The following is a 23,703-nucleotide window of genomic DNA, read 5'->3' as shown; positions in this document are numbered from 1 at the left end:
TATTCTCACCCAGTGCACAGGTGCACCTTACTGAACTCTCAGTAGGGATCAATGCATAGTGTTCAAGAGTGGGATCCCACTGGATAACTGGTTGTTACACGTCCAGCCATTCCTTTAATGAGATCAGCTAACTTACCTGAATTGAACATGAGCGTTTTGGGATAGTTTCCCAGATCTAGCAACACCTCAGCCTTTATAGGCTGGCTAACATTCTGCTTGAATCATAGAAAGTTTAAGGCACAGAAAGAGGCTACATGGCCCATCATGTCTGTGCCAGCTGAAAAACGATCCATCTATTCTAATCCCACCTTCCAGCATTTATAGAATCATAGAAAGAGGAAGTAATCCTGTACACATTTTAGTAATGCCGTTCCCTTTTCTCTGTTTAGTCCCCTTTCCTAATTAATAATGACTAATTAAAATACCCCAAAACAATTTTATTTCAATTTGCCTATCTAATCTGACTGTAGGTTTCCTCGTTGATTTCCTTTTTGCAACTTGGAGGTTTGTAAAACCCCCTATCTAATTTAACCAGCCCTTTTTTTTTTGCATCTTTGAGCTCCAACCATATTGACTGTGTACTACCTCCTTGTCTACACCATCAAGTGTTCCCTCTTTTACTACTCCATCTCCTATCTCCTATCTTATCTTTTCCATCCCTTCTAAATAGTTTCTCTGTCAGTGTTTATTTTCCATTCTTGTGCAGTTTGGAGTCAAGTTTCTATTGAGTCTAGAACTTCCTGTAACTTAGCAACAGGAGTGGGCTATTTAGCCCCTCAATCAAGCTTGTCCTACCATTCAATCAGATCATGGCTGATCTGTGACCTATTTCCATATATTCATCTTTGCACCATATCTCTTAATACCTTTGGATAACAAAAGTTTATCAATCAAAGAGTTAAAATGAATTGATCTAGCTGTTGCTGTTTGCGGAGAGAGTAAAATAGTTGCTTCCACTTTCCGCAGTTAATTTCATGCAAAACATTGATTTTAAGTGATTTTATGCCTTTTTAAATGCTACTCCTTTTTGAATGACTATTGTAACCTCTACCTTCTCTCCAGTATTATCCTCCTTTATATCCAGTCCATTTTATTTTATTCTTCTATATATCCCTTTGGCTAAATTGTTTCTGCATGTATATTATCCTTAAATATTTCATCCTTCACTAGAAGAGAAGGCTGAGAGGTAATTTGATCGAGGTATTCGAAATCATGAGTCTGGACAGAGAAGATAGGGAGAAACTGTTCCCACTTGTGAAAGGATCGAGAACGAAAGGGCACAGTTTTAAAGTAATGGGGTAAGAGAAGCAAAAGTGAGATGAGGAAAAACTTTTTCACGCAGCGAGTGGTTAAGATCTGGAATGCACTGCCTGAGATTGCGGTGGAGGCAGGTTCAATTGAAGCATTCAAAAGAGAATTAGACTGGTATATGAAAAGGAAGAATGTATAGGGTTACGGGAGAAGGTGGGGGAATGGCACTAAGTGAATTGCTTGTTCAGTGAGCCGGTGTGGACATGATGGGCCGAATGGCCTCCTTCTGCACTGTAACAATTCTGTGATTAGCTGTTCCAGGTTGGTTTTATTTTCCTAACCCCTGTCAATCCTAGTCAGAATACCTCATCACTTCCTTTTTAAACGATGTTGCCAATACATTAGCACTCTCCCTGTTCAGATGCAGCTGTCCTTGCAGAAGAGCTCCCATTTATCCTACAACTACTGCCAATGTCTAACAGAATAGAGTTCCTCTCCTGACACAGACCTTTAACCATGCATTGATTTCCCTCATCTTTCGCTTCTCTATTCTAGTGCATGGATGGGAAAGCAAATCAAAGATTACCACCTGTGAAGCCCTGATCCTCTGCTTGTTTCCTAATCTACACTCACCCTTTGCTTACATTATTGACTCCCACTAGGTCCACACTAACTGGTAGCTCTCCCTCTTGCACAGTCTTTTCCAGTTGGTACAATATGTTAAAATATCCAAACACCTGTCAGTCTGGCTTGTAGTTGACGGACTGTTAAGTGTCAACTGACCTGCAGTTACAGAAATTTAAATTTGGGAGTCTAGAACCAGGGGACACAGTCTCAGAATAAGGGTAGGCCATTTAGGACTGAGATGAGGCATTTCTTCACTCAGGGTAGTGAATCTTTGAAATTCTCTGCTCCAGAGGACTGTGGAGGCTCAGTCGTTGAGTATGTTCAACACTAAGATCAGTAGATTTCTATGTATTGAAAACATCAAGGGATACGGGGGTAGTGCAGGAAAATTGTGTTGAAGTAGATGATCAGCCATGATCTCATTGAATGGCGGAGTGGGTTCAAAGGACTGAATGGCCTACTGCTGCTCCTATTTCTTATGTTCATGTTTTATGATTAATAGAATTCACGGGGAGGGTGACACTGACTGCGTGCCATTCTGAGGTCTTGTGTGAGCCTTGGGTGATCCTTGAATGCAATCACGCAGTGTTCGCTGAAAGCTTTCCACTAACGGGCACTACTGGACATATTGTGTTTTGTCAACATAGCTAACCACATCTTAAACTAAAAATGTATGACTTTTTTTTAGCTGGACCCACCTGACACAACACAGTATGTCCAGCGGTAATAAAAACAAGAAATGCTGGAAACACTCAGCAGGTCTGGCAGCATCTGCGGAGAGAGAAGCAGAGAGTTAACGTTTCGGGTCAGTGACCCTTCTTTGGAACTCCAGTTCCGAAGAAGGGTCACTGACCCGAAACGTTAACTCAGCTTCTCTCTCCGCAGATGCTGCCAGACCTGCTGAATGTTTCCAGCATTTCTTGTTTTTATTTCAGATTCCAGCATCTGCAGTATTTTGCTTTTATTTTTGTATGTCCAGCGGTGCTGTCTTTTGGATGAGACGTTAAACCGAGGCCCCGCCTGCCTTTTTGGGTGGATGTAAAAGATCCCACGGCCGATTTCAAAGAAAAGCAGGGGAGTTCACCCTGGTGTCCTGGCCAATTTTTATTATCCCTCAACAAACATCACTGAAACAGATTACCGGCTCATTATCTCTTGCTGTTTATGGGACTTTGCTGTGTTCAAATTGGCTGCCTTGTTTCCTCCATTCCAATAATGACTGCACTTTAAAAAAAAAAGTGCTTAATGTGTACAGGTGCTTTGGCACGTCCTGAAGTCATGAAAGGCAGTATATAATCGCAAATGTTTCTTTTCTCTCACCAGATACCCATTTTAAAAGTTATTACTCACTCTGTTCCCACCTCACTCTGATATTAGCACATTTCGTTTTGTGTTCTCTGCTTGCTAATGGGAGCTTTATTCTATATCTAACCCATGCTGTACTTGTCCTGTGAGTGTTTGAAGGAACAGTGTCTAGGAAGCTTTGCATCTAACCCATTTTTTCTCTTTTTTTTTGCTTTTTCTCTTTTTTTATTGAGACATTGACTCAAAAACAAGTGAGAACTGAGCTATCATCTCAGAGTCTTTGGGACAGTGTAGAGGGAGCTTTACTCTGTATCTAACCCCGTGCTGTATCTGTCCTGGGAGTGTTTGATGGGGACAGTGTAGAGGGAGCTTTACTCTGTATCTAACCCCATGCTGTACCTGTCCTGGGAGTGTTTGATGGAACAGTGTAGAGGGAGCATTGCTCTGTATCTAACCCATGTTGTACCTGCCCTGGGGGTGTTTGATGGAACAGTGTAGAGGGAGGTTTACTCTGTATCTGACCCACACTGTACCTGCCCTGTGATTGTTGGACAGTGCAGAGAGAGCGTCACTCTGTATCTAACCTGTGATATTTGATGGGGGAGTATTTAATGCCAGTGTTGTTGACTGAAATGGAAAGTCTTTCCCAGTGCCTAGCACTAATGTCCAACATCCAACATTAAAACAAAAGGTGTTTGGTCCAAAAGTGTATGTTGTACCAGTCAGTGAATTATTGAAAATAAACTATACCTTGCCTGACATGAGTTAACCTTTTAAACATTTCAATGCTTCTTGCGGAGGGGTGCCTTCGTGTGTCTATTAATTTGAATCCTAATTAGGTGTTTTTTTTTTACAGTGTGTCCTCTACTTGTGGGCTCTTAAGATTCTATACCCAAATACATTGTTCCTTTTACGAGGGAATCATGAATGCCGACACCTCACAGAATATTTCACATTTAAACAAGAATGTAAGTAATTGTTAACTTGTATTGCATAGACTAAGAATGAGCTCAGGCTTTTATATTGTAGCTGTATAGTGGTCTGGGTGATATTACTAGACCATAATTCCTGGGTTTGCCCTGTGGTTACTGTAGACTGGGTTGACTGTACAGTTCTACAGTTATTAAGGATGGGCGAACATTAACACTGTGATATTTGCATGGAGCCTGTAATGGTTAATCTTCAGTCTCCGTAGCCCGGTCACAGAAACATTGAATTGAATAATTGAGGTTAATTTTAATTGTGAGCTGCCTTTAAACTTGAGCTAATAGGGGAGGTTTCTGCTATAGGCTGAAGTTGGTAACAACCTGGTTGGATAGCTATTGAATACTTGTGCATCCCAGTCAAACTGTTTCAGGGACTGCATTTATTCTGGTCTTTGTGGTGCTATATGCAACAACTATTAGTGAAATTGATTGGCCTTGAAGGTAGAATGCTTTGCAGTAGTGGAGTATTCTTCCTAATGAGATGGGGAAAATATTGTTTGTGACATGCTATAAAGTGAATGGCTGAGCCGATTTGCAACAGTGACTACCTGTGCCGCACAGAAAAGGAAGGCCCCTGTTTCAATCCCAGTCTGTTCTGAGTTTACTGATGTGTTACGGTGGTGGTAGTGACACTATACTTGGCTTTATGCCTGAGTTGGTGGGGAGTGGGTGGTGAAATTTGCCATGTTCTCGCCCCGGTATGTGTGTATAGACATTAGGTGAGGACAGAATTGAGCTTGGCTGCGGGGTGCCTTGCGTTTGAGTGGCTGGCTCACCCCCCCGTCCATCTCCGACAAAGAGAATGGCCTCTTGGAGGGTGGCTGGAGCCTGGGTAGTCGTATCACCGCAGCAAATGAATGCCATGGGAAGGAGGAAAGAGGAATTGAAAAGGTGCACAGACTTTTGTCTCGTCATGAGGTTACAAAAACAGTGGCAGCCTGTGCCCAATTGAAGGACTCTTCTTGGAAACAAGTAATCCCGATGGTTAAATATTACAAAAAGGGTCATGGGGAAGGGGAGAGGGTTGCATATAAATGTTACCAATAGCACGGTAGATAAATGTGAATATTTAATTGCAATAGTTATTCATTATTGCAGGAAACAAATGCAAAACCAGAATATTAATCCTCATTTTTTTTATAAATAGGTAAAATCAAGTATTCCGAAAGAGTGTATGATGCGTGTATGGACGCTTTTGACTGCCTTCCTCTTGCTGCACTTCTAAACCAGCAGTTCCTTTGTGTTCATGGGGGGCTTTCACCAGAAATTCATAGTTTAGATGATATTAGAAAAGTAAGTATTTTGTGCAGTGCTTAAATCCATAATTGCAGTGACAACAGTTCAGGACGAGATGAGAAAAAATTCTTATGAAATTTCAGAACCTGTTAGAAATTTTGATCACTTTTGATCTTTCCCATGGGCCCATATGATAATTAAAATACAGAAATGCATTCTTTATCATTTGTTCAACCTCCACTTGAGAATGGGTTACTTTCTCCATCCTACAGGAGGAATAAAAGACCTGTGGATATTGCCCTTTTAAGAAGTTCATGTTCTGCACAGTCTGTTGAGCTTCAGCTTGCTCCCTAATCCTTTCACTCAGTCTTTATTAGATCTGACCTGTTTCCCATACCAGGAATGATTTGTAACTTTTTTTGTTGTGCTCAAGTTTGCAGACAGTGGAGTAGAAATTCCTTCTTTTCCCCAGTGCTTACTGACATTGCAACCAACTTCCCTTACAGTCACCGTTTTGCTTCATTCAAAACTGTTTCATCACCTTCCTCCTCATCATTCAAGCTCATGCTGGACACCTTCATCCTCTTAAACCTCTGCCCCATCTCTGACCACCTTTTCCTCAAAATCCTTCAGTACTTTGTTGCCACCCATCTACATGCTCAATTTTCCCATGTTCTCAGTTGAATCCTTAAATCCAATTCACATCCTCCCCACACTTGACCACAGCCACCACAAACACACTTTGACTGTGACTGTGGTGCATTATCCCCTCCGTGTACTCCGTAACCTCAGTGGTTGGCCACTCCGATCTTCAATTGTCTCTTATCCATGGTCTGTCTCCATGCATATGCCCCAGTGTGTTCTCACTCCTATCTGCCCCAGTATTACCAGCGCATTTCAAGCAATGGCATCTGCTCCTCTCATACCCCAAGGTTCCATCCTTGACCTCTGCCTTTTCCTTGTTTGCTGTTTCTTGATGGCATTATTAACAGACATAGCTCAGTTTCCACATGTAGTCAGATAACATCCGGTCTATCTCTCTACAACCACTCTTGGTTGTACAACTGGCATTGTGTTGACAGATTGCTTTCTGCCACTATGTTGAGCATGGGTCAGAAATTTCTACCAAACCTCCAATGGCCTTATCTCCCTTTGTATCTGTAGGCTCAGACACAGATTCAGGAATCAAGCAGTGTCTGAGGAGAACTACTTTCACAAGCTCAGGTTCAGCAGAGGTACGCTATCTGCTGCAAAGAGACCTGTAGCCAACCTTCACCATAGAGCATAAGTGGCAGTCAGTCTCCCCACTGACCTCAACTTCCTATCTCTGTTGCTTTCCTGGGTAGAGATTTATTATCCACAGGTGTATCAAACAGATACAAAAGCAAAATACTGTGGATGCTGGAAATCAACTAAAAACAGAAAATGCCGAAAGTACAGAGTTAACGTTTCAGGCTGATGACCTTTCATCAGAACTAGAAAAAGTCTGATGATAGGTCTTTGACTTGAAACGTTAACTCTCTTTCTTTCTGCACAGATGCTGATAGGACTGCTAAGTATTTCCAACATTTTCAGTCTGTTTAGTATCAAATAAGCATCTGATGCAATGTTGGCCAAGGCTAACATTTTCACCTCCGATCCCAATGCGTAACAACAAGGGTAGGACATGGCCGAGTTTCAACTCTTGATGCATCAAACCCCAACATAAAATGTGTCAGACCACTGAGCTGACCCACCAACATTACCATAGCATGTGGAAGTGAAAGAGTAAGAATAAATTGAGGGACTCCTTTAAGAACTCCTTTAGTGCTATTGCCTGAGCCATTTAAATCTTATCCCATGTCCGAAGATAAAATGCAAGAAGTCTGAAACTTGAACCCAACCCACCCATTTTCTGGTTTTAGGATGTGGGACAAGCAACTAATCACTGCATGGGAAGCGGGTTGGTCATTTGAATATTATAATCAGGTTGCATGCCTTCATTTTACAGTCATTCTACTATTAACCACAGGTGTCTTGGTTTACCAGGCCTCTGCATCTTAAAAGACCCGAATAGGGCTGAATCTGAGAGTTAAGTGCTTTTACAGCGCTGCTTGTGGGCCATGAGAAGCAGGAATGTTTCCTGCGGGTCCAACAAGCTTAGCTGTAACAAAAAAAAGAGAAAAAAAGCTTCCTGCCTCCTGTGATCTGTCTGACTTCCTTCCCCCTCCCCCCCCCCTGCCCACTCTGACCACTGTTGCGCGATGCAGACACTGCCCCACCCTGCTCCCCGCACAGAACTTGCCTCTAGGTTCAAATTCAGGCCATGATCAGTTTTGTGGAACTGTCTAGTCTGGAAGTGACTGCTGATTTATATTAATTAGAATTGTCGTGTTTGATAAGTACTATTGACTCTCTTGTTTTCCTGACATGTCTCTTCACAGTTAGATAGGTTTAAGGAGCCGCCTGCATTTGGGCCAATGTGTGATTTGTTGTGGTCAGATCCTTCAGAGGATTTTGGAAATGAGAAAACACAAGAACACTTCAGTCATAATACAGTGCGGGGATGCTCCTACTTCTACAGGTGCAGTTTGTCGGCAGGTGCACGGCTTTGTCAATGTGCATTCAATTTCAGTTTTCTGACATTTTAAATGGATATTAATTGGACACTTTTGTATTTCAGTTACCCAGCTGTTTGTGAATTTTTACAACACAATAATTTGCTATCAATAATTCGAGCTCATGAGGCCCAGGATGCAGGGTAAGCAACACTGAATTTTCATTGCATGACACAAAAGATACATCTTGATTAAAGTTTAATTATAAAACAAGATTCCAAAAGAGAATGTGAGCGCTAATGAGGATCATTGAGCTACGGTTTTGTAATTTACAATATGAGAAATTGATGGGTTGGACAGGTCTGAGTTGATGCTGATTTAACAAGTCCTTGTATAACGTTCCCAGTTCAGGTATCAAATATAACTGGTGTGATACAAAACCATACAGACCAGATGATCCACAACTCAGCCGTCAGTCTGTACTCATCAGCCCTGTGCGAAGAAACCAAGCTGTGTTTTGCCTCGGTACCCTTGGGCTAGAGAGGGGTTAAAATCAGGCAGATTTACATTCCTGATTGCTATCTAGTGACTTGCAGGATACATGTTTGGATGCCGTGTGGACTGGATTGGGCTAAACTGTGATACCCTTTATTATTGGAATAGCCTGTTAATACTTATTGTAAAGCCTCACACATGAAAATGTCTGCTTGCGTTTCCAGAATCAGTGGAGCTATTATCCAGTTGTTTGGAGTGTTTGATTCTCGGGCCCAAGCCCACATTGTAATTTGAAAATTCATATCACAGAATCATGCACCCACAACTGGCGATGATTGGCTTGAAAATCCTGACCAAATAATGTGCACCATAGATGTAGAGAAGATAATAAGAATAACCTTGATGTCTAGAGTTCACTATATGTAATGTTAAATCTTCTTCAAGTTGTCCAACGTTAAACCAACAGCCTGAGTAAAGTTCAGCGTTGGTTGGAATTCTTAGCTTGCCATTGATCAAGAAATGAGGAGCAGCTCAAATACAGAGATAACCTGGTAATTGGAATAATAATCAAAAATAATGTGGTTGCTGGGTTTCAGACTTACACCAGCACAGGGTTAGCTGGGTTCAACTGAACATGACATAGCTCAGTTAGGAATTACAGTATCACAGCCTTGACTGGCTTTAGTTTAATATAGCATCTCTTAATTCAGCATTTCGTTTGAAGGATTATGTTACAGAGTCTAATGTAGTTTGGATAGCATTATAACTGGTAGCAGTCATATGTTCAAGTTTTGGATATTAGTAAATGTATGCAATCTATACTCAGGACGTTTACTTCTCTGGGCTGTTCAGCCTGTGGTGGGCAGATTACTGCATCTGGATTACGTCTTCAACTAGTCCTTTACAATCCTTTCATTCCTTGTTCATCAGGCATCTTCTCTGCTCTGTTTAACTGTAATTGTATACTTATCCTTCAAGAGCTTGTATTACTAAGTTGTTATAACTGCTAGACCTCGCTGAACTGAGTGTTTGCGAGCTTTTAAATTCTCTTCCAATTTCCTTTTCTTCTGTTAGTCTCTTTAGCTTTTTTCAGACCTAAACTTCAAGCATTCCGGCCTGACAGTCATTCTATCAACAAGGTTGTTGTGAGTTGCTTTGGCTCCAGAATCCAGTAACATTCAGCACCACTTTCAGGGTAGAACGGGGGAAGCTTTGCTATCTCCGCACGCCCCTAAGCTGTTAACACTGTGAATCAGAAATTGCCGCAGTGAATTATTATTACAGATATCATTCCAGCTCAAGTGGTCAGTGGCACTTTGGTGTTGCCGAGTGGGAACAGGATAACTGCGATAGCTGTTTTTCTGCTTATTCTTGGCTCTGCTCCACCTGCTGTTACGGTGCTCCCAGAAGTTCATCTGGTCTGGGCTGTCATCAGGAACTGATCCTCAGGATTTAATACCCTGTATGTAACCCAATAGGGGGTCCATTGTAACTTCAAAGAGCCGCGGAAACCCGAGGAAAGCAGCATAGACAGCATTTTCATTTTCTCAGTTTCTGCAGCTCCTGTGCCAAACGTACAATGATGGAGCAGGCGAGCTTTTATGGAAATTCAACCTGTAACACCCATTTTATCTGTTTAGGGTTGGTAAAGTTTGGCCATTTTCTTGCATTCTTTAATCTGCAGTAAACCACTTTTTTTTAAAAGAATCTTCCAATATTAAGCAAGGTGGAATTTTATCCCAATTCTAGCTAATTCAGTTAATTTTATTATAGTAGTATTAATGAACACTGGAAAATAAATATGGTGAAATATTATGAAGAAATTCATCACTGAAATAATCCATCTCTGCAAATATGCTGCAAAAGTGGTAGCAAACTCTTGGGTTTAATTTGTCATCTGATTCGATGGCACATTGAAGTAGGAGGAATGAATCACTCAGCCATTGGAAGAGGTTCCAGTGCATTTTCCATTTTGCAGACTGCAGTGTAATTTCAGTCTCCTGGAGTTGGGTGTATAACACACAGCTGAATGCCTGATACTACAGCTCAGTAATCAAGTAATACTGTAAATGATGAATTTTACTTAACACTATTGAGCAAAGTATCCTCCTTCTGTTTTCACTTTATTTTCAATGATTGTTTTTGTGCATGTGTGTGTTACTCAGCCACCCTTCAATAATACGCCCAGTCCCTCAGTGTAAGCAATCCTGGGGCCCATCATATGTGCAATCTCATAACATATGCAATCATGTTACACAAAGCACATGAACCATGCAGCATAAGGCAACTTATTAGTATTAAAGTTGCATGAGGATTTCATTCATCTGGTCAGACAGAAAAATTTAGTAGAGCACAAAGTAAGCACGTAGAAATGAAAATTAATAACATAAATCAACCTTCCTTGATGGCTCAATAGGTTTATTTTCTGAGTAGCTGAGCCCAACAGACCAATAGATTGGATCCCTATTCTGCCCTGAATTCACAGTTAAATATTTCAGATGGCTTCAGTGTACACATTGGTACATATCACACAACCTCAGAGGCCATGTATCAACTTTAAATATATGTTCTCATTAATTTGAGTTGAGGGCTTATCTGCCAAAGAGGCAGCAGAAATGCTTCGACTCATTCCACAAAATTCAAACAGGGCACTTCCCCTAATACAAGGACAAATAGGATTGAACTGCCTGGCTGGAAGGCCCTCAGTTGTCAGGACAGGGTTGACAGTTCCACCCTAATGGCCTAAATTTTCCCAGTCCCTAGGAGGCAGGACCGGGAGCAAAAATTAGAAAAAAGTGTGTCGTGTCACCCTCCCGATGTGTTCCCGCCTCTAAGTGATCTTTGCAGAGGTGGGGTAAAACTGACACCAGCTACCCACCCGGCAGCAGCAGGTACCTAACTAGGACAGTTCAGTGCCCTACTTTGGGGGCAAATTGGTAAACCTCCCAGGATCTTCCTGTCATTGAGCGGGCACCCTGATGAATCCATAGCCTGGCAGGTGCCTGGAGGCAGCCTCCCGGCACAAGCTGGGTGGAGTGGGGCGGAAGACGAGGCAACAATGCCTCCAATGACTCGCTGCATCATAGAGCTGCGGTGATGAGGGTTGCAGCCACGAGCTATCATGTGGAGGTGTACACCCTCCAATTGATGGCCTGACAGAATAAAATTCTTTATTTTTAACTTTCCCTAACTGTTCAGAGAGCGCCTCCATCTTGAGGAGTCCTCATGTTCACCTACCTACATCAGCATCCGTCCCTCCCTGTGGGGCTGCCAGCCAGCCTGTGCTGCAGGCCCTCTGAATGGGCCTCCTGCCTCGGGAGCCTGCCCGCTGTCCTTAATTGGACAGCGAATGCAGAGGTGACCAATTAGACCACCTCCCAGAAGGTTGCGGCAGCTGACAGCCTGACGGCATCGGCGGGCTCGGAAACCCCATATAACCCTGATGTCGGGGCCCTGACGCCCACCAGAAAATACAGCCCTTTTTATTTCCATTTCTCATATCAGTCATTCTAGAGGATTATGCCCATTGGGACAGTTAATAGACTGCACAGACTAATTTCAAATGGAACCCTTCCACCAGACTGCACTGGATTTGTATGTATTTGCTAGTATCTGACCCACTGCAGTAGTGCACTCACCGTCATTGTTGATTCAAAGCCTTAGTCCAGTGAATTAAGCACACGATCTAGTCTAATGCTAGAGCTGTGTATTAGAGGTGCCATTATTTGGCTGAAATGTTAAACTAAAGTCCTGTCAGCCTTTTCCAGTTACATAAACGATCCCATGGCACTTTCTGAAAAAGAACAAGAAAGAATTCTGTTTGGTGGTGTCCTGACCAACATGTTGTGGTCATTTATTTCATCACTGTTGCTGGAGCTTGCTGTGTGCAAATAGGCTGTCAAGATTCCCTGCATTATAAGTGACTGCACTTCAAAAGCATTTCATTGCTTTAAAGTCCTTTGGGACATCTTGAAGTTGTGAAATGAGCTGTATAAATACAAGTTGTTTTTCTTTGGTCACCCAGTTCCCAAAGTAGTTTATAACAAGTACAAGGAGGATGGTTTATTATTGGTTTTAATTTCATTACATAAGTAAATATAATTGCTTTCAATATTTTTTTTTACAGCTACAGAATGTACAGGAAAAGCCAAACCACTGGGTTCCCATCATTAATTACAATCTTTTCTGCACCAAACTATTTAGATGTCTACAATAATAAAGGTAAGTTCTTCGAACCTCATCTCATCGGTTTACACTTTTAGTATTCTAATTCATTTATCCAGCACACTGATGGAGGTTCATGTGCTGATATAAATTGGCTCACAGGCCATTGTCACCTGTACACCCAGGACCTGTCGCTAGAATATTTGATCGTAGGGGGACACCATGGTCAATTGTGTGCTCTCACACATGCACTGACACATTGTTAATGCAGGGGGCACTGGATGGTGATCAGCATCGGAAATCCTGGATGATTTTCATTTTCTTTTCCTTGCCTGTGAGCCATTGAGGCCAATTACAGTAGCATTTTGACCACCTCTGCACAGGAGCTAATTCAGCAACCACCCAAGGAATGTTAGGTCAGTGTGCCTCTGTTTTACCTTGCACAGTACATTCACCAACTCAGCCCTCCAAGTGAATTAAAAAACAGGCAAAAAAGAATTATTTTTCTTTTTGAAATATCTCCCCGATTTACACAACAATGTTTGGCAGATCACTGAGAAACTGCTTTTCATTTCAGCTGCTGTATTGAAGTATGAAAACAATGTGATGAATATTCGACAGTTTAACTGTTCTCCTCATCCCTACTGGCTGCCTAACTTCATGGATGTCTTTACGTGGTCGCTGCCATTTGTTGGAGAAAAAGGTATAACTATTGAACACTCATTTTGCTAAAGGTAAATTTAAAATATTGGCAAAGTAAAAATTGAAACAAGTGGTACAGATGAAAGGTAAACTCAAATTTAATAAACTGGTTTCTGTTGTACAGTAACAGAGATGCTGGTTAACGTTCTCAATATCTGCTCTGATGATGAGCTCATGTCGGAGGGAGACGACGCATTTGACGGTAAGAGAATGTTTTGGACTTCATCGGTGTGTGGCTTAATCCATTAAACAATAGGTATTGAGGGTGTAAGCATTCTGAGAACATGATATGCCCATACGAGCCTATGTTTTCAGAGACCATTATCACAAACACCACTCTTGTTGGTTGGGAAATTAAGTGGTTGCTTGAAGAAAGCTGATTGGTTTTCATTGCATTGGTTTTGTAATGCAGGCTGAGTAGTTCAATCCATCCACCCAAACTTTGTGTAAGACTTTTTTTTCCACCCACCTGTCAACTGTGAGGCCTCCAGCCTCAACAGTGTAGTTTGTCCCAAGCCTTGCTGCAGCAATTATCCTCCTGCGATGGAGGCAGGAATCCCATTGACAAATTAGCTCACTTTGGATAGGATTTGAGCTATTTCCAATAGCTCCATGGAAGGGAAACAGATCACGGAAAGCTGCGTATTAGTGAAAGAATGCAATGTAGAAAAATAGTTCCAAAGTGATTCTGAGCTTGAAGCATTTTTTTATTTTTTAAAATAGGCACAGCTGCAGCTCGGAAGGAGATCATTCGGAACAAGATTCGAGCGATTGGCAAAATGGCCAGAGTCTTCTCAGTCCTCAGGTGAGGGTTCCTTCACTTCTCCAGTTGTCTTTGGCGCAGGGATCAAATGTGCGTTTCTTTTTCAATAATAATATTGGCCTTCTATCCTCTTAAGATGCTCCTTAAAAGCTCTCTTTAAGCAAGCTTTTGGTCACTATATCACTGTCTTAATATCTGCTAATGTGGCTTGGTATTAAATCCTGCTCGATAATTCTCCTGTGAATTGCCTTTGTATTTTTTACTATGGTAATTAATTTGCAAATTAACAATGAAAAGTTGAGCCCTACTTGATCCTTTCAGCTTGTCTGTTTCACATTAGTTTTCACGCTGTCCCGATTCTACAGTGGTTCCAATTTGCTATCCCATTTTATAAGTCAGAATAAATAAAAGCATGGCTTTACAAGACAAAAATGGCTCCCTGCTCCCATCATGTGAGTAATTAGACTGAAAAGTGTGCTATTGAATGGGCTGTTCCTAAATTCAATTCCATCTTGAGGTACCTGATCTCAGTGGTGACCCTACGATTGATCGTAGGGCAATCTTGGCTAGGGAGGGAGGCATTCAACCAGCCCTCTCTTTCCTGATCATTGGAAAATACATGTTTGATGAGTATAAATATGAGACTGAATAGCCTATTGACTCTCAGATGAAAGCTGGCTGAGGGTTTGTCCCAGCATATCAGAATCTTCAAGAGCAGTGGGGCGGGTATTTAAATAGCAGTTTCTCGTCGAGTGACAGAACATGTTCTGTTTAATTTATGTAGGAATTTTATTTCCATTATTACACAGTGGATCTGAATACAGTCTCAATGTTCTACATTTTCAGAGAGGAGAGTGAGAGTGTGCTGACGCTGAAGGGATTAACTCCCACTGGAATGCTACCAAGTGGAGTGTTGGCAGGAGGACGACAGACCCTACAAAGTGGTAATGATACATTGCCTCTTCCTGTGCCTCAGGTGGATTGGGGCACATCTCGCTGTTTCTCTAGCACCGCACATAATGCATGTTGGGAATTTGTGATGCTTTTTAGCTCTTGTCTCGATGGCTGATCGCATAATGTTACATGTTACCCAGGCAATTTGAATGCACACTGACCAGGGTTTAGATGTGATAGCCAAATATTGATCATGTTTTTTCAGAAATTAATTTTTATTTTTCTTGGCTTTTGCTTAGAAGCTTCTTCAGGTCTGGAGTATTGATATTTTTAAAGAAGGTGATTATTTTAGCAAAGTCGTCCTGTATGTTGTTAATTCAGACGTCTAAATGTTTTAAATCTTGTAAACTCCAACCTTAGTGCCATTAGCTAAATAGCCAGACTGCATAGCATGTCGTCTTCAGTTGACCATGACCATACACGCCAAGCCTTATGTGTTAAGAACACAGACATTTGCAAGCCACATCCCATAATATAAACCCATTATAGTTACAATTATTGTATGCTATTTCAGTCTTTATATAGGAAGAGGAATAAATGAGGCGTGGTAGCAATGGAGTACATTTGTAAAGCAGTGCTATCACATATACTTGGTGAAATGACACCAAATTATTTGCCTTCTGTTCATGTTTATGTGTGCTGCTGTCTCTCTGCTACCAGCTTGCCTGAATTGTCTTCAGACTTTATAACATGCCTTTCCTTCCTCTGCAGATAAAGCAGTCTTTTGTAACTCTATGTCTGTGTAACTTTGTCAGAAGCATCTTTGCAGGGAGTATTGTGCAGTCTGTATGTTAATACATTTATTGGCACTTTAGATGGTTGCTGGTGCAAGAGTGAGTGTTTGAAATTGTGATCAAATCTTTTGAGGCTGTATGGAATGGGAAGAAGTTCATATCCCAACATTAGCTCATGATTAAACTTAAAAGTGTGCATACTTGTTTTATTTCAAAATAAAAATAGTCTGTGGAATTGCAACTATAAAACTGGTTTTATTCAAGTACTTTGCAACATCGGGCGGGGGTTGAGGGTGGCGGCGAGCTGTTTCCTGAAATATTTCGCAAGTTCAGTTGGAATGTAATTCTCTCTCTCTCTCTCTCCCTCTGTCTCTCTCTCTCTCCCTCTGTCTCTCTCTCTCTCTCCCTCTGTCTCTCTCTCTCTCTCCCTCTGTGTCTCTCTCTCTCTCCCTCTGTGTCTCTCTCTCTCTCCCTCTGTGTCTCTCCCTCGCTCCCTCTGTGTCTCTCTCTCGCTCCCTCTGTGTCTCTCTCTCGCTCCCTCTGTGTCTCTCTCTCGCTCCCTCTGTGTCTCTCTCGCTCCCTCTGTGTCTCTCTCTCTCCCTCTGTGTCTCTCTCTCTCCCTCTGTGTCTCTCTCTCTCCCTCTGTGTCTCTCTCTCTCCCTCTGTGTCTCTCTCTCTCCCTCTGTGTCTCTCTCTCTCCCTCTGTCTCTCTCTCTCTCCCTCTGTCTCTCTCTCTCTCCCTCTGTCTCTCTCTCTCTCCCTCTGTCTCTCTCCCTCTGTGTGTCTCTCTCTCCCTCTGTGTGTCTCTCTCTCCCTCTGTCTCTCTCTCTCCCTCTGTCTCTCTCTCTCCCTCTGTGTGTGTCTCTCTCTCCCTCTGTGTGTGTCTCTCTCTCCCTCTGTGTGTGTCTCTCTCTCCCTCTGTGTGTGTCTCTCTCTCCCTCTGTGTGTCTCTCTCTCTCCCTCTGTGTGTCTCTCTCTCTCCCTCTGTGTGTCTCTCTCTCTCCCTCTGTATGTGTCTCTCTCTCCCTCTGTATGTGTCTCTCTCTCCCTCTGTGTGTGTCTCTCTCTCCCTCTGTGTGTGTCTCTCTCTCCCTCTGTGTGTGTCTCTCTCTCCCTCTGTGTGTGTCTCTCTCTCCCTCTGTGTGTGTCTCTCTCTCCCTCTGTGTGTGTCTCTCTCTCCCTCTGTGTGTGTCTCTCTCTCCCTCTGTGTGTGTCTCTCTCTCCCTCTGTGTGTGTCTCTCTCTCTCCCTGTGTGTGTGTCTCTCTCTCCCTCTGTGTGTCTCTCTCTCTCCCTCTGTGTGTCTCTCTCTCTCCCTCTGTGTGTCTCTCTCTCTCCCTCTGTGTGTCTCTCTCTCCCCCTCTGTCTCTCTCTCTCTCTCCCCCTCTGTCTCTCTCTCTCTCTCCCTCTGTCTCTCTCTCTCTCCCTCTGTCTCTCTCTCTCTCCCTCTGTCTCTCTCTCTCTCCCTCTGTGTGTCTCTCTCTCCCTCTGTCTCTCTCTCTCCCTCTGTCTCTCTCTCTCCCTCTGTCTCTCTCTCTCCCTCTGTCTCTCTCTCTCCCTCTGTCTCTCTCTCTCCCTCTGTCTCTCTCTCTCCCTCTGTCTCTCTCTCTCCCTCTGTCTCTCTCTCTCCCTCTGTCTCTCTCGCTCCCTCTGTGTCTCTCTCTCGCTCCCTCTGTGTCTCTCTCTCGCTCCCTCTGTGTCTCTCTCTCGCTCCCTCTGTGTCTCTCTCTCTCTCCCTCTGTGTCTCTCTCTCTCTCCCTCTGTGTCTCTCTCTCTCCCTCTGTGTCTCTCTCTCTCCCTCTGTGTCTCTCTCTCTCCCTCTGTGTGTCTCTCTCTCCCTCTGTGTCTCTCTCTCTCCCTCTGTCTCTCTCTCTCTCTCCCTCTGTGTCTCTCTCTCTCTCCCTCTGTGTCTCTCGCCCTCCCTCTGTGTCTCTCGCCCTCCCTCTCTGTCTCTCGCCCTCCCTCTCTGTCTCTCGCCCTCCCTCTCTGTCTCTCGCCCTCCCTCTCTGTCTCTCGCCCTCCCTCTCTGTCTCTCGCCCTCCCTCTCTGTCTCTCGCCCTCCCTCTCTGTCTCTCGCCCTCCCTCTCTGTCTCTCGCCCTCCCTCTCTGTCTCTCGCCCTCCCTCTCTGTCTCTCGCCCTCCCTCTCTGTCTCTCGCCCTCCCTCTCTGTCTCTCGCCCTCCCTCTCTGTCTCTCGCCCTCCCTCTCTGTCTCTCGCCCTCCCTCTCTGTCTCTCGCCCTCCCTCTCTGTCTCTCGCCCTCCCTCTCTGTCTCTCGCCCTCCCTCTCTGTCTCTCGCCCTCCCTCTCTGTCTCTCGCCCTCCCTCTCTGTCTCTCGCCCTCCCTCTCTGTCTCTCGCCCTCCCTCTCTGTCTCTCGCCCTCCCTCTCTGTCTCTCGCCCTCCCTCTCTGTCTCTCGCCCTCCCTCTCTGTCTCTCGCCCTCCCTCTCTGTCTCTCGCCCTCCCTCTCTGTCTCTCGCCCTCCCTCTCTGTCTCTCGCCCTCCCTCTCTGTCTCTCGCCCTCCCTCTCTGTCTCTCGCCCTCCCTCTCTGTCTCTCGCCCTCCCTCTCTGTCTCTCGCCCTCCCTCTCTGTCTCTCGCCCTCCCTCTCTGTCTCTCGCCCTCCCTCTCTGTCTCTCGCCCTCCCTCTCTGTCTCTCGCCCTCCCTCTCTGTCTCTCGCCCTCCCTCTCTGTCTCTCGCCCTCCCTCTCTGTCTCTCGCCCTCCCTCTCTGTCTCTCGCCCTCCCTCTCTGTCTCTCGCCCTCCCTCTCTGTCTCTCGCCTCCCTCTCTGTCTCTCGCCCTCCCTCTCTGTCTCTCGCCCTCCCTCTCTGTCTCTCGCCCTCCCTCTCTGTCTCTCGCCCTCCCTCTCTGTCTCTCGCCCTCCCTCTCTGTCTCTCGCCCTCCCTCTCTGTCTCTCGCCCTCCCTCTCTGTCTCTCGCCCTCCCTCTCTGTCTCTCGCCCTCCCTCTCTGTCTCTCGCCCTCCCTCTCTGTCTCTCGCCCTCCCTCTCTGTCTCTCGCCCTCCCGCTCTGTCTCTCGCCCTCCCGCTCTGTCTCTCGCCCTCCCGCTCTGTCTCTCGCCCTCCCGCTCTGTCTCTCGCCCTCCCGCTCTGTCTCTCGCCCTCCCGCTCTGTCTCTCGCCCTCCCGCTCTGTCTCTCGCCCTCCCGCTCTGTCTCTCGCCCTCCCGCTCTGTCTCTCGCCCTCCCGCTCTGTCTCTCGCCCTCCCGCTCTGTCTCTCGCCCTCCCGCTCTGTCTCTCGCCCTCCCGCTCTGTCTCTCGCCCTCCCGCTCTGTCTCTCGCCCTCCCGCTCTGTCTCTCGCCCTCCCGCTCTGTCTCTCGCCCTCCCGCTCTGTCTCTCGCCCTCACCGCTCTGTCTCTCGCCCTCCCGCTCTGTCTCTCGCCCTCCCGCTCTGTCTCTCGCCCTCCCGCTCTGTCTCTCGCCCTCCCGCTCTGTCTCTCGCCCTCCCGCTCTGTCTCTCGCCCTCCCGCTCTGTCTCTCGCCCTCCCGCTCTGTCTCTCGCCCTCCCGCTCTGTCTCTCGCCCTCCCGCTCTGTCTCTCGCCCTCCCTCTCTGTCTCTCGCCCTCCCTCTCTGTCTCTCGCCCTCCCTCTCTGTCTCTCGCCCTCCCTCTCTGTCTCTCGCCCTCCCTCTCTGTCTCTCGCCCTCCCTCTCTGTCTCTCGCCCTCCCTCTCTGTCTCTCGCCCTCCCTCTCTGTCTCTCGCCCTCCCTCTCTGTCTCTCGCCCTCCCTCTCTGTCTCTCGCCCTCCCTCTCTGTCTCTCGCCCTCCCTCTCTGTCTCTCGCCCTCCCTCTCTGTCTCTCGCCCTCCCTCTCTGTCTCTCGCCCTCCCTCTCTGTCTCTCGCCCTCCCTCTCTGTCTCTCGCCCTCCCTCTCTGTCTCTCGCCCTCCCTCTCTGTCTCTCGCCCTCCCTCTCTGTCTCTCGCCCTCCCTCTCTGTCTCTCGCCCTCCCTCTCTGTCTCTCGCCCTCCCTCTCTGTCTCTCGCCCTCCCTCTCTGTCTCTCGCCCTCCCTCTCTGTCTCTCGCCCTCCCGCTCTGTCTCTCGCCCTCCCGCTCTGTCTCTCGCCCTCCCGCTCTGTCTCTCGCCCTCCCGCTCTGTCTCTCGCCCTCCCGCTCTGTCTCTCGCCCTCCCGCTCTGTCTCTCGCCCTCCCGCTCTGTCTCTCGCCCTCCCGCTCTGTCTCTCGCCCTCCCGCTCTGTCTCTCGCCCTCCCGCTCTGTCTCTCGCCCTCCCGCTCTGTCTCTCGCCCTCCCGCTCTGTCTCTCGCCCTCCCGCTCTGTCTCTCGCCCTCCCGCTCTGTCTCTCGCCCTCCCGCTCTGTCTCTCGCCCTCCCGCTCTGTCTCTCGCCCTCCCGCTCTGTCTCTCGCCCTCCCGCTCTGTCTCTCGCCCTCCCGCTCTGTCTCTCGCCCTCCCGCTCTGTCTCTCGCCCTCCCGCTCTGTCTCTCGCCCTCCCGCTCTGTCTCTCGCCCTCCCGCTCTGTCTCTCGCCCTCCCGCTCTGTCTCTCGCCCTCCCGCTCTGTCTCTCGCCCTCCCGCTCTGTCTCTCGCCCTCCCGCTCTGTCTCTCGCCCTCCCGCTCTGTCTCTCGCCCTCCCGCTCTGTCTCTCGCCCTCCGCTCTGTCTCTCGCCCTCCCGCTCTGTCTCTCGCCCTCCCGCTCTGTCTCTCGCCCTCCCCGCTCTGTCTCTCGCCCTCCCGCTCTGTCTCTCGCCCTCCCGCTCTGTCTCTCGCCCTCACCGCTCTGTCTCTCGCCCTCCCGCTCTGTCTCTCGCCCTCCCGCTCTGTCTCTCGCCCTCCCGCTCTGTCTCTCGCCCTCCCGCTCTGTCTCTCGCCCTCCCGCTCTGTCTCTCGCCCTCCCGCTCTGTCTCTCGCCCTCCCGCTCTGTCTCTCGCCCTCCCGCTCTGTCTCTCGCCCTCCCGCTCTGTCTCTCGCCCTCCCGCTCTGTCTCTCGCCCTCCCGCTCTGTCTCTCGCCCTCCCGCTCTGTCTCTCGCCCTCCCGCTCTGTCTCTCGCCCTCCCGCTCTGTCTCTCGCCCTCCCGCTCTGTCTCTCGCCCTCCCGCTCTGTCTCTCGCCCTCCCGCTCTGTCTCTCTCGCCCTCCCCGCTCTGTCTCTCGCCCTCCCCGCTCTGTCTCTCGCCCTCCCGCTCTGTCTCTCGCCCTCCCGCTCTGTCTCTCGCCCTCCCGCTCTGTCTCTCGCCCTCCCGCTCTGTCTCTCGCCCTCCCGCTCTGTCTCTCGCCCTCCCGCTCTGTCTCTCGCCCTCCCGCTCTGTCTCTCGCCCTCCCGCTCTGTCTCTCGCCCTCCCGCTCTGTCTCTCGCCCTCCCGCTCTGTCTCTCGCCCTCCCGCTCTGTCTCTCGCCCTCCCGCTCTGTCTCTCGCCCTCCCGCTCTGTCTCTCGCCCTCCCGCTCTGTCTCTCGCCCTCCCGCTCTGTCTCTCGCCCTCCCGCTCTGTCTCTCGCCCTCCCGCTCTGTCTCTCGCCCTCCCGCTCTGTCTCTCGCCCTCCCGCTCTGTCTCTCGCCCTCCCGCTCTGTCTCTCGCCCTCCCGCTCTGTCTCTCGCCCTCCCGCTCTGTCTCTCGCCCTCCCGCTCTGTCTCTCGCCCTCCCGCTCTGTCTCTCGCCCTCCCGCTCTGTCTCTCGCCCTCCCGCTCTGTCTCTCGCCCTCCCGCTCTGTCTCTCGCCCTCCCGCTCTGTCTCTCGCCCTCCCGCTCTGTCTCTCGCCCTCCCGCTCTGTCTCTCGCCCTCCCGCTCTGTCTCTCGCCCTCCCGCTCTGTCTCTCGCCCTCCCGCTCTGTCTCTCGCCCTCCCGCTCTGTCTCTCGCCCTCACCGCTCTGTCTCTCGCCCTCCCGCTCTGTCTCTCGCCCTCCCGCTCTGTCTCTCGCCCTCCCGCTCTGTCTCTCGCCCTCCCGCTCTGTCTCTCGCCCTCCCGCTCTGTCTCTCGCCCTCCCGCTCTGTCTCTCGCCCTCCCGCTCTGTCTCTCGCCCTCCCGCTCTGTCTCTCGCCCTCCCGCTCTGTCTCTCGCCCTCACCGCTCTGTCTCTCGCCCTCCCGCTCTGTCTCTCGCCCTCCCGCTCTGTCTCTCGCCCTCCCGCTCTGTCTCTCGCCCTCCCGCTCTGTCTCTCGCCCTCCCGCTCTGTCTCTCGCCCTCCCGCTCTGTCTCTCGCCCTCCCGCTCTGTCTCTCGCCCTCCCGCTCTGTCTCTCGCCCTCCCGCTCTGTCTCTCGCCCTCCCGCTCTGTCTCTCGCCCTCCCGCTCTGTCTCTCGCCCTCCCGCTCTGTCTCTCGCCCTCCCGCTCTGTCTCTCGCCCTCCCGCTCTGTCTCTCGCCCTCCCGCTCTGTCTCTCGCCCTCCCGCTCTGTCTCTCGCCCTCCCGCTCTGTCTCTCGCCCTCCCGCTCTGTCTCTCGCCCTCCCGCTCTGTCTCTCGCCCTCCCGCTCTGTCTCTCGCCCTCCCGCTCTGTCTCTCGCCCTCCCGCTCTGTCTCTCGCCCTCCCGCTCTGTCTCTCGCCCTCCCGCTCTGTCTCTCGCCCTCCCTCTCTGTCTCTCGCCCTCCCTCTCTGTCTCTCGCCCTCCCTCTCTGTCTCTCGCCCTCCCTCTCTGTCTCTCGCCCTCCCTCTCTGTCTCTCGCCCTCCCTCTCTGTCTCTCGCCCTCCCTCTCTGTCTCTCGCCCTCCCTCTCTGTCTCTCGCCCTCCCTCTCTGTCTCTCGCCCTCCCTCTCTGTCTCTCGCCCTCCCTCTCTGTCTCTCGCCCTCCCTCTCTGTCTCTCGCCCTCCCTCTCTGTCTCTCGCCCTCCCTCTCTGTCTCTCGCCCTCCCTCTCTGTCTCTCGCCCTCCCTCTCTGTCTCTCGCCCTCCCTCTCTGTCTCTCGCCCTCCCTCTCTGTCTCTCGCCCTCCCTCTCTGTCTCTCGCCCTCCCTCTCTGTCTCTCGCCCTCCCTCTCTGTCTCTCGCCCTCCCTCTCTGTCTCTCGCCCTCCCTCTCTGTCTCTCGCCCTCCCTCTCTGTCTCTCGCCCTCCCTCTCTGTCTCTCGCCCTCCCTCTCTGTCTCTCGCCCTCCCTCTCTGTCTCTCGCCCTCCCTCTCTGTCTCTCGCCCTCCCTCTCTGTCTCTCGCCCTCCCTCTCTGTCTCTCGCCCTCCCTCTCTGTCTCTCGCCCTCCCTCTCTGTCTCTCGCCCTCCCTCTCTGTCTCTCGCCCTCCCTCTCTGTCTCTCGCCCTCCCTCTCTGTCTCTCGCCCTCCCTCTCTGTCTCTCGCCCTCCCTCTCTGTCTCTCGCCCTCCCTCTCTGTCTCTCGCCCTCCCTCTCTGTCTCTCGCCCTCCCTCTCTGTCTCTCGCCCTCCCTCTCTGTCTCTCGCCCTCCCTCTCTGTCTCTCGCCCTCCCTCTCTGTCTCTCGCCCTCCCTCTCTGTCTCTCGCCCTCCCTCTCTGTCTCTCGCCCTCCCTCTCTGTCTCTCGCCCTCCCTCTCTGTCTCTCGCCCTCCCTCTCTGTCTCTCGCCCTCCCTCTCTGTCTCTCGCCCTCCCTCTCTGTCTCTCGCCCTCCCTCTCTGTCTCTCGCCCTCCCTCTCTGTCTCTCGCCCTCCCTCTCTGTCTCTCGCCCTCCCTCTCTGTCTCTCGCCCTCCCTCTCTGTCTCTCGCCCTCCCTCTCTGTCTCTCGCCCTCCCTCTCTGTCTCTCGCCCTCCCTCTCTGTCTCTCGCCCTCCCTCTCTGTCTCTCGCCCTCCCTCTCTGTCTCTCGCCCTCCCTCTCTGTCTCTCGCCCTCCCTCTCTGTCTCTCGCCCTCCCTCTCTGTCTCTCGCCCTCCCTCTCTGTCTCTCGCCCTCCCTCTCTGTCTCTCGCCCTCCCTCTCTGTCTCTCGCCCTCCCTCTCTGTCTCTCGCCCTCCCTCTCTGTCTCTCGCCCTCCCTCTCTGTCTCTCGCCCTCCCTCTCTGTCTCTCGCCCTCCCTCTCTGTCTCTGCACTCTGAT

General features: G+C 49.1%; 1 protein-coding gene and 1 non-coding gene across 3 annotated transcripts in view; both read left to right on the top strand.

Annotated features, from left to right (window-relative positions):
- The window catches only part of LOC137355287 (serine/threonine-protein phosphatase 2B catalytic subunit beta isoform), a 107,017-nt gene that overhangs the window by 59,178 nt on the left and 24,136 nt on the right, over positions 1-23,703 (top strand). Inside the window, exons 4-12 of one of the 2 annotated variants that reach the window (XM_068020246.1) lie at positions 4,040-4,151; positions 5,317-5,462; positions 7,829-7,968; positions 8,068-8,145; positions 12,564-12,658; positions 13,179-13,304; positions 13,428-13,505; positions 14,027-14,108; positions 14,913-15,010. In XM_068020246.1, coding sequence (XP_067876347.1) covers positions 4,040-4,151; positions 5,317-5,462; positions 7,829-7,968; positions 8,068-8,145; positions 12,564-12,658; positions 13,179-13,304; positions 13,428-13,505; positions 14,027-14,108; positions 14,913-15,010 — 955 coding nt within the window. Of the gene's footprint in view, positions 1-4,039; positions 4,152-5,316; positions 5,463-7,828; positions 7,969-8,067; positions 8,146-12,563; positions 12,659-13,178; positions 13,305-13,427; positions 13,506-14,026; positions 14,109-14,912; positions 15,043-23,703 lie in introns of both variants that reach the window. The other variant, XM_068020247.1, reaches the window with a different exon arrangement.
- Positions 4,260-4,397, top strand: LOC137355527 (small nucleolar RNA SNORA84). Its single transcript, XR_010970937.1, has one exon. It is a non-coding gene; the product is annotated as a small nucleolar RNA SNORA84 (small nucleolar RNA).

The sequence above is a fragment of the Heterodontus francisci genome, chromosome 42, assembly GCF_036365525.1.
Source record: "Heterodontus francisci isolate sHetFra1 chromosome 42, sHetFra1.hap1, whole genome shotgun sequence".
Lineage (NCBI taxonomy): Eukaryota > Metazoa > Chordata > Chondrichthyes > Heterodontiformes > Heterodontidae > Heterodontus > Heterodontus francisci.
Note: the sequence above shows the minus strand (reverse complement) of the source record. Positions and strands in the feature narration are given on the sequence as shown.